Source organism: Orycteropus afer, unplaced genomic scaffold (assembly GCF_000298275.1).
Source record: "Orycteropus afer afer isolate SDZICR_OR568_19922 unplaced genomic scaffold, OryAfe1.0 scaffold00061, whole genome shotgun sequence".
Classification (NCBI taxonomy): Eukaryota; Metazoa; Chordata; class Mammalia; order Tubulidentata; family Orycteropodidae; genus Orycteropus; species Orycteropus afer.
In genome coordinates this window covers 3,612,598-3,622,941 of record NW_006921648.1, presented here as the reverse complement: position 1 = coordinate 3,622,941, position 10,344 = coordinate 3,612,598, and the positions used below count along the sequence as shown (strand labels likewise).

Genomic DNA, 10,344 nt, shown 5'->3' with positions numbered 1-10,344 from the left:
GCACAGGAAACTGCGGACCACGGCCTTGGGACACACAGAGGAAACTGTGGACCATGGCCCTGGGACACACACAGCCTCCAGCTGCATCTACCTTAAATCAGTCTCAAAATCAAAATCTAGCTCCACTTAGTTTTGGGGACCCCCTTCTTAATTCTCAGTCCTTACAGAGGGGCCACCCTCACGTGTAGGACCACGGAATTACCAATCCCAAAGAAAAGCGGTAGGATGGGCCACATGACCAGTGCACAGCTCCCACTTGTTCCAGAACAGTCTGTCCTTCCTCCCCAATGCTGAGGAAGTCAGTCCGGGTCTACTCCTTCTGGAGGTCTTGGTCAGCGGTCATGAGAGTGAGGAAGGAGCAGCTTTATGCCCTGTCTCCCTTCTCTTTCTCCACAAACTCTTTCAACAAGTATGGACTGAGAGCACGCTATGTTCCAGGGAGCCCTGGGGATGCGGTGGCTAAGTGCTCAGCTGCTAACCGGAAGGTTGACAATTCAAACCCACCAGCCACTCCATGTGAGAAAGACGTGGCAACCTGCTCCTGCAGAGACTACAGCCCAGCAGACCTTAGGGGGCAGTTCCCACTGTCACGGAGGGTCACTGTGAGTCGGAATTGACTCCATGTTGACAGAACAGGCTCCTGTGTTACTTCTGGTCATTGATTCAACAGTGAGGCTGGTTGAGGGCCTGGAAGGTGAGCTTAAGTGTAAGGAGACCCTGTGCCTGTCAGGAGGTGCTATGACACGTGGGAAGAGGAGGCCAGGATCGAGGCACCAGGGAGGGGAGGGCTGCGTTTACGTGTCCTAGACAATGTTCAAGGGAGCCTGGTGACACAGTGGCATCTACTGGCTGATTGAACCCACCAACTGCTTCACGGCAGGAGATGTGACAGTCTTACTCCCCTCACAATACGGCCGTGGAAACCCTATGCAGCTCTTGCACTCCGTCCTGTAGGGTCACCAGGAGTTGGAACTGATTTGATGGCAAAAGGGGTCTTTTTGGTGCCACGTTCCTGGCACTAGGATGGGATTTGAGGCTGGACCAGGCACAGGACTATGGTAACTATGGTGGATACCCAGTGGACATGCAGTACACACGCCCTCACTCGGCAGCCTGTCCTGGGCATCCCAGCTCAGAGTCCAGCTGGGAAGGCAGTTAAGTCTACAGGCACCGTGTGTTGTCAGCAGCAGCCAAGGTGGCCCAGGCAGAGCAACGCACACGGACTACTGTGTGCACACGTGCGTGTGTCTTTCAAAGCAAGAGAGTTCACAAGAACAAGTGGCCAGACTTACAATTTGCTTCTGTTTCAAAGGCTTCACCGAGAAGCTGCCATCCATGTGCTGCCAGGAGAAGAAATACGTATTAAGTCAATGGAGCTGGTACCTCTCAGTAATCCTAGCTGAACACACAGACATACACACACAGACATACACACACAGACACACAGACAGACGCAGTCACGCATATACATACAGACAGGACACACAGGCACACAGATACACAGACAGACCCAGTCACATGTACACATACACAGAGATAGAATACACAGACAGACCCAGTCACATGTACACACACACAGATAAAATATACAGAGCCAGTCACATGTACACACACACACATATAGAATACACAGACAGAGCCAGTCACATGTACACATACACACAGACAGAATACACAGACAGAGCCAGTCACACATACACATACACACAAAGAGACACAGATAGGATACACAGACCCAGTCTCTCTCTCTCACACACACACACACACACACACACACACAGAGGCACAGACCACAGATAAATGCATGCACACAGCAAACACACATATACTGTGTACATGCTGTATATGATGTATGCGTACCGCAGACAGACAGACATATATACACATGCATGTACCACACACACCCCTCTCAATCCCCAAAATTAATGTGCCTCACAAAACAGTAGCCTGGGGACTCCAAGTCTGGGTGGAAATAAAGGCAAAGCTCTAATGCCAGCTGACAGGCCCTTTCTCGGTCAGTCCATGGCCACGGCTGCACACAGGACAGGCCGTGGGAAGGCCAAAGGCCAGGCCAGCATCTCTCAGAACATGCTCCCACACCTGGCTCACAGCTACCTAAACACATCCCTGAGACAGAGTCCTGGGTCCGACCCCCACCCACAGAGCTCTGGGGTGACTCTCAGCACATCCTGAAGACACAGAGTCCTGAGCCCGACCCCTGATCCCCAGAGCTCTGGGGTGACCTGCAGGCACGGGGCAATTTAACATCACCCAGCCAAAGTCCAAGGGGGGGCAAGACCATCCCCACATCAACAAAGACCCCTGGGTACAAAACCCAAGAGAAATCCACCCCATTCTCCAGGCCCGGCTTCCTGGGGAGAGAGCATGTGCACAGGAAAACCCAAAGCTCTAAAACCGGGAAGAGCAAGTAAGAGCAGAGCAGAGTAGATCTCGTCTGGAGGCAACCAGGGCAACACACTGCCCGAGGTCGACAAGGCTGCCCGAGGTGCGTGGTCAGAGACCTGGAGGGGCACAGGGAGACATGCTGCCCGAGGTCAACGAGGCTGCCCGAGGTGCGTGGTCAGAGACCTGGAGGGGCACAGGGTGACATGCTGCCCGAGGTCAACGAGGCTGACCGAGGCACGTGGTCTGAGACCTGGGGCAGCACCAGGGTGCCTCCCAAGCAGCCATGCCTTTGGCAGTGGGCGTATGGGGTCAGGCTGCTGGGATCACAAGGAACTGTCCAGTGCACTAGATCCCACCAGTAAAAAGCCTCTCCTCAGGCTCTAAACTGGACGCACAGGTCACCACGTCACCCAGGGGACACCAGGCGCCAATATACACCATCTCTTCAGACAAAGCCAGCTCAGTGGGTATGGTGGCAAGCCAGCCCTGAAGCAAGGGGGTGGTCCCTACCAGACAGCCAACTTCACCCAGAGGACAGACAGGCCAGCGGGGCCACGGACCACCTATGCTGACTGCCCTGGCTGTATCAGAAAGAGCCAGTCACAGGAAGGAGCCTCACACCCTGGGCTGGGGAACCAAGAGTCAGTGGGTCACCAGGAAAACCCGGAACATTCTGGGCCCAGGCTCCGTCCCCCCAGAGACGGTGGGATCTCTCTGCCCGTCTAGAGACCATAGAGGCGGCCTGTTTCCCCCGGACCACAGGCTGGTGCGGAAAATACTTCACAGCTGCCCAGTGCTGACAGGGGGTAGAGCACTGCTGTGGCATCAGGGGCAGCATGCCACTGCCCTCTGGTGAGGTTCTCAGAGAATAGAGACCCTGTCCCAGTACAGCCTCGGCACTCGTTGGCTGTGGGGATGGACGCCCATAGAATGGTCTGCATGGCTCCCCAGGAACCAGAGGTGACCAACTGGCCTGACTGTCCCTCGAATATGGGATTCTCTTGTATCTCCTGGGGAGCCGACAGTCCTTGTCACCAAGGCCATCACAGACCGACACACTCAGACACAACTGACACACACACACACACACTTACAGGCACCCAGACTCACACCACAGCTCCCACCCTCACCACACACACCCCAGCAGCACCAACAGCTGGGAGCCTGGGGACGCCGGGTCTGGGTGGAAATCAAGGGTAAGGCGCTCACCTCCCCCAGAGGAGCATCTATGCACGCTTCTGCGTGAACAGCCCGGCTTCCCTGGGGCTGGCTGCGACTCAGAAAGTACCAGGGGAGGCTTGAAGTCTGCCCACCTCCCGCTGGTCCCTGCCCGCAGGGGACTAGGGCCAAGCGGGTATGACACAAATGCTCCCCGCTCACACACCCATCCACATCCCCCAAGCAGCCACTGTGGGCCGAGCCTTGGCCTGAGCCCACGGGCGTGACCACAGGCGCTGGCCCCACCAGAGCCGGGAGAGCCCCCTACAGGAGAGAGCCAGCCCTGAGGATGGATGAGTGAAGAGGCCAGGCAAGGGGAAGGCAGAGTGCAAAGTCATGGACAATGTGGGGGGCGAAGGAGCCTATATGACAATCAGGGTGACGCTGGAATACAATGGGGAAGGGGTGTGGCCTGGCTGTGTCAAAACTGATCTCTCTGTGGCCCAATGGGAAGGGGGTCCTCGGCTGGGAGGCCTCATGGCAGGTCCCAGCCTGCAACGGTGGGACCCAGTGTTCAAAATGGCCAACCTTAGTCTAAAACATTTAGCCTCCTGGGAAGTGCCACCCTCCCCAAGGCCCAAAATTTCAGGGAATCATCCCCTGCCCTGGCATCTGGCAGACCACTTCTCCACACCTGGCCAAGTTCACCCTCTGTCCCAAAAGGCCACCCCACCCAAGGGGCAGGCGGACGAGCTACACTCACCTTTTCAAAGGCAGCCAAGAGCACATGGGCATGGCCGGTCACCTCCACAACTGCGGAGAGAGGGGACCGGAGGGGAGCGCGGTCAGGGCGGGCTGCCCTCAGCCCCAGAGGTGCCAGCACCAACCCACTTCCACCTGGCTTCCCCCCAACAACCCAGGGGGCCTTCGGTCTCACACTCTCGCAGGCCTGGGCTCGCTTCCATGGCCCACACCTCTCTCCCTGCTGACAGACCATCTACAGCCTCATGCACACAGAGGGACCTTTCGGCAAGTCCTGCTGACATAAACATGGCTGTCACCGAGGGCTGAGGGGCCAGAATGGACCCAGCTGGCCTAGAGAGACGTGGGCCATGGTGTCACCACCATGACAGGGGCTCTAGCCTCCTCACCCTACGTCTGGGGGAGCCCGCTATCTACAGGGAGTCCCAGTCCACTGCAGAGGCTGCGGGAGACCCTATGAGACAGGCAGGAAGAGGGAGGGCCCAGGGAAGCTGCCAGCATGGCCAATCAGCCAGCGGGAAGCAAGCAGGAGAGGGGAGAGGCTGCCAGCCAGCGCTAGGCCTTCCCGCCACCTGGCTCATCACCTGACTGGGGGCATATCCTCAGGCACCCATGAGCCCAAGACACAGAGGATGGTCTGAGGCTGTGACTTTAGGGGCTGAGCCAGTTCACCCACAGACATGCGTGGTGACAAGGGTGATGGAGGCCAGCCTGGCCATCAGCCTACAGTCCCCACGACCAGAAGGAGCAGCGAGGGGGGCCCTGGCAGGGGAGGAGAGGAAGGCCCGAGCACCCCGGCAGCAGCAAAGAGCTGAAGCCTCCAGTGCCTGCAGCCCCCACCCCTACCTGCCCCCCGGGCTGAGCTCCCAGTCCCCACCCACGCCAGTCAGGTGTGTGCATGTGTGTGTGTGTGTGTGTGAGGGGCTCTTCCCGCAGACACAGGGCTTGGAAGGAAGCACTCCCAGCGAGACGGAGAAGCAGGAGGTGCCAGTGCTGCTCACCGTCCCCTTCGTCCACAACGGCCTGGATGACCACCGGAAACACACCACGGTCCAAGTCAAAGTTTAGCTGAGGGAGGAAGGCAGTGTGGTCAGGACCGCGGCAGCCAAACCACAGACTCAGGGTCAGAGCGGGACACGAGAAGAGCCGAGGAGGGAGAGAAGCACAAAGTCTGGAAGCCCCAAGACGGAGGGAAGTGAAGGGGACCTCGGGAGAAGCCCCTCGCCCGTCCACTACCCTCAGGGCTTAAGGCCGCTCCAGCTTCCGGCTCCCTGACGTTCTTGTGCTAACAGCCACCTCCTCCCCACAGCCCACAAGGCCCTGCCTCACGCTCCAGCTTCACCCCAACCAGCTCACCCCCTCCTGCCAGGCCAGGCAGCACCCATTCCTCACACAGGCCTGCTCCCTCCTTCCTGAAGGAGCCTGGCGGTACAGCAGTTAGGCACCCAGCTGCTAACTGGGAGACTGGCAGTTGACAGCCACCCAGCTCGGGTGAGAGACGTGGAAATCAGCTCCCACAAAGCTCACAGCCTAGAAAAGCCTGTGGGCACTTCTACTCTGTCATACAAGGTCACTAGAGTCGGAACGGACTCCACCAAACCCAGCAACCATGCCTTCCCGTCGGGTAGCTCGCTCCCAGCGGCCCCTGCTAGCCACTCCCCCTCCGGGTCTCAGGACAGCCTTCCCTGGACCCCCAGTGACGAGGCTTCGGTCTGTTCTCTGGGCTCCCGGCATCGTCTCCATGTGGCCTGTGACCATCGTAACAAGAAAAGCCTCGTGAATAACCCACTCTGACTCCTCGTGAGACGAGCACCCGAGACCTGCCTGCCCACCCACACCCTCAGTGTCGTCAGAGAAAGCACAGACGAGGCGAGTCTGTTTCATTTCTGGAGGGAAAAGACATACATTTCTCAATAAACATTTACTAGAACAGACAATGGCCGCACGACGCTAAGAATGCACTAAAAGCAGGGAAATGACATCGGAAGGTGGTGGACGGTACCTCAGGGAAGCTGTGTAAAACCAAGACAACAAGGAGCCCTGGAGCACAACAGCCAAGTGCTTGCTGCAAACCCAAAGGTCCCACTACCCAGTGGCTCCGGGCGACACCTGGCGATCCGCTCCCATAAGGAGTGAAGCCCAGGAAACCCTGCAGAGCAGTGCTGTCACACGGTCACTGTGAGTCACATGACTCAATGGCACCCAGTAACAAACAGGCAGGCTGGATGAAGCACCACGGAGAAAAGGACGCGGACGCAGTCCCAGTGAGTGCAGCAGACAGGGCGCAGAGCAGAGAAAAGGACGCGGACGCGGCCCCAGTGAGTGCAGCAGGCAGGGCGCAGAGTCCAACAGCGGGGGCGAGAGGCCTCGGGGTCCACCTGCAGGCCCTGCCCCTCAGAGATGTCACAGCGCTGTCATTCATGGGCTGACGAACTGGAATCCTAGCCTGCAGCTAAGCAACCCCCATCAACGGCCACGCTGCTCTGAAGGGCACTCGCAGCCAGCCCGGGTTCCAGTCCTTCCCGAGCATCGGTCGGCTGACGGACCTAAAGCAGGGGAAGCCCAGGGCCTCCCCAGTGGGTCCATCCAGAAAGCAGGCAGTGGGCACAGGGCCCTCCACACGGCCCCCAGGGCCCAGGTAACTTCCACTCAAGCCACTGCGCCTCTCTGAGCCTCAGTTTCCCCATCTGTAAAATGGGGTGATTAGTGCACGGATCTCAAGGGCTCCAGTGACGGGAGGCCTCCAAGCCCTCCCACCCAACCCAGCCAAGAGAACCCACTCGAGTGCAGACTGCTGCCGCTGTTACTATTATTCTGGGGCAGAAGGAGCACGTTCTCCCTATAATTCATCAACACCAGGAACTCCCTACAAAAAACGTCAACAGGACAGGAGCCAGGGCAGAAAACAAAGGACAGGCAGGTGGGAAACATGGGAGCAAACAACCCCCCACACACACACACTCTTATACAAACTTAACCCAGCTGGGGGTCAGCAGGGCACACACAGAGACAGACAGACACACGCGCACACACACACACTCATACAAACATAACCTGCTGGGGGCCAGCAGGGCACACACAGAGACAGACAGACACACGCACGCACACACACACTCATACAAACATAACCTGCTGGGGGCCAGCAGGGCACACACAGAGACAGACAGACACATGCACGCACACACACACTCATACAAACATAACCTGCTGGGGGCCAGCAGGGCACACACAGAGACAGACAGACAGACACACGTACACACACACACACACTCATACAAACATAACCTGCTGGGGGCCAGCAGGGCACACACAGAGCCAGTCAGACACACACTCAAACAACCCGATGAGGGCCAGCAGGGCACACACGGAGACACTCACACACTCAGACACATACACACACACTCACGCAAACATAACCCAGCCAGGGGTTGGTGGAGCACACATGGAGACACTAACACACTCAAATACACACACACACAAACATAACCCAGCTGAGGGCCAGTCAGGCGCACACACTCACACACACTCTCTCTCACACACACACACACTCATAAAAACATAACCCAGCCAGGGGCCACTGGGACACACACACAGACACTCAGACACACATACACACACAAAGATAACTCAGCAGGGTGCCAGTAGGTAGCACAGACATACATACTCATAAACATAACCCAGCCAGGGATTGGTGGGGCACACAATTACACACTCACCCACTCATACAAACATAACCCAGCTGTTATGGGCTGGCAAGGCAAACGTGGAGACACTCAGAGATACACACAGGCAGACAAACCCGCATACACAGACACACACATGCTCACACTCACACAAACATAACCCAGCAGGTGGGACAGCAGAGGGTGGCCGAGCAGCCTGCACCCGCCCCTCCTGCGACCCGACTGCTGGGACCGGAGCTGGACATTCCGGGACATTTCTCTCCTCTGCCCTCGAACCTGAGGGTTTCTCATCAGTTTGCAGCTTCACGGGTGTTGGAATTTTAAAAAGCAAGGGTCTGGGAGGGGTGTGTGCGTGTGTGTGAGACATGACCAGCCTAAGGCAACTGTCCTCTCTTCTCCCCTCCTGTCTCACTCCCAGCTCGTGGGCCCACAGCCGCCCTCGGACGGATCCCCACTTTACAAACAGGGAGCCAAGGCTCAGAGAAGCTGCATGACTTGCCCACTACTCCACAGCGAGAAAGTGGCAGGATGGGCTTCCCGGCCTGTGGAGTGACCCTGACCTGCAGCCTGGCCCAAGCGGGATCCTGCTAGGAGGCATGGGCTCAGACGGACTGGCTGGCGCTGTCCGCTCACTGGCCTGAGGGAAGGGTGTGGCCAGAGCAGGCAAGCCTGCCTTGATGCCATCACTTGGGCCCCGGAGGCAGAAACTCCTCGCTGTCCAGCTCTCTCAGAATCTAGGTCAGCCAACTCCTTTTGTCCTTAAGCCACTGGGGCGCAGCTCTCTCATCTGCAACTGAAGAAATCCAGACCAACACATGGCCTGGAGTGCCTGCCTGAGCAACATCCATCAACATTCCCCACTGTGGCCACCAGGGGACAGGACCCAGGAACCACTCCACATGAGTTAACACTGTCAGTTTTCAACTAACCCTTACTGGAGACCCCTCTGTGCCAGCCCAGAGCAGGGCCCGGGGACAAAGAGATCCCACTGTGACCCCATCTCCTCTGGGAAACCAGGGCTCGAGAAGCTTTGCCACCCCAGAGAGGCCTGGGTCACGACACCCCATCTGAGCCACATCACATGGATGGCAAGGCCTGCACCCAGGGAGCAGCTCCATTTCCCAGGGACTCTTGCTGCCAGAGCCAAGCACACAGTGCACCCATGACTTGTGCACAGAGCTGGGCAAAGCACACCCACGGGCCACACACAGCCCAGTGCACAGCACACCCACGGGCCATGCCAAGTCCTAGGTGCACAGTGCACCCCCAGGCCATATACAGCCTGGAACACAGCACCACACAACCACATATAGTGCCACCCACAAGCCATGCAAGCGGCATGACCCATAAGCCATACATTCAATGCCACTCACAAGCCACGCACACTGTGCCACCCGTGAGCCACAAAGAGCCAGGGACACAGTGCCACCCGTAAGCCATGCATGCAACCCACTCATGAGCCACATGAGGAGGTTTTCTTCGGAAAAGCGGCCATGCAGCTCAGAGAAAGGGGCTGACACGGGCTTACATTAGGCTCCCCGCTCCCAGCGCAGCCCAGGAGGGAACCGCAGTGAAACTTTCGCCTTGCACCCTGGGAGCCTCGGGGTCTCCCCACATGTGAGCCCACAGGACAGGCCACGTGGACCCTGGCAGCAGGACCAAGGCAAAGAGGGGGAAGGAGGAAGACATGGCTGTGACTGAGACGCACGTGAACCCGAGGAAAATGAGCAAACACACCCCCAACCCACAAAAGACCCTCCAGGAGGTCGCTGAGTCCTGACACCGAAAGAGGTCCCCCACGGAATTCAGAGACATAACGCAGAGACAGCATACTGCTCCTAAGAGAAGTGAAAACCTCCATCCACACGCATCAGGGGCTCGAGTCAAGCTAGACAGAAGTGGAGACGATCCACATGGCCCTCCACGGAGGAGCAGACAAGCAAAACGAGGTCTGTGCACATGACGGAGGGACCTGGTGGTGCCAGGGTTACATGCGTGGCTGCAATGGACAGGTTGGCAGTTCAAACCCACCCCGGCAGCTCGTGGGAGAAGAACCTGGGGACCGCTCCTGTGAAGGTGACAGCCTGGGAAACCCTCCAGGACGGTCCTGCTCTGTCATGAGGTCACCATGAGTCAGGATCAACTCGCCAGCCTACCACCGTCACAGAATGGAGTGTTACCCAGCCGTCACAGAAACGAGGTGCTACTGACTGCTGCAGCACAGCTGGCTCCTGGAAACCTGGTCCCAGAGGACCACAGCACCCGATCCCACTGATGGGATGTGCCCACAAGCTGAGCCACACAGACAGGAAGCAGAACAGCCACTGTCAAGGAC

General features: G+C 57.9%; 1 protein-coding gene across 1 annotated transcript in view; it reads right to left on the bottom strand.

Moving 5' to 3' along the window:
- Nucleotides 1–10,344, bottom strand: part of MGRN1 (mahogunin ring finger 1) — a 68,327-nt gene that overhangs the window by 19,009 nt on the left and 38,974 nt on the right. The window contains exons 6-8 of the mRNA XM_042780772.1: nt 5,328–5,394; nt 4,328–4,377; nt 1,293–1,340 (exon numbers count right to left, since the gene is read on the bottom strand). Of these exons, the coding sequence (XP_042636706.1) occupies nt 1,293–1,340; nt 4,328–4,377; nt 5,328–5,394 (165 nt within the window). The remainder of the gene's footprint in view (nt 1–1,292; nt 1,341–4,327; nt 4,378–5,327; nt 5,395–10,344) is intronic.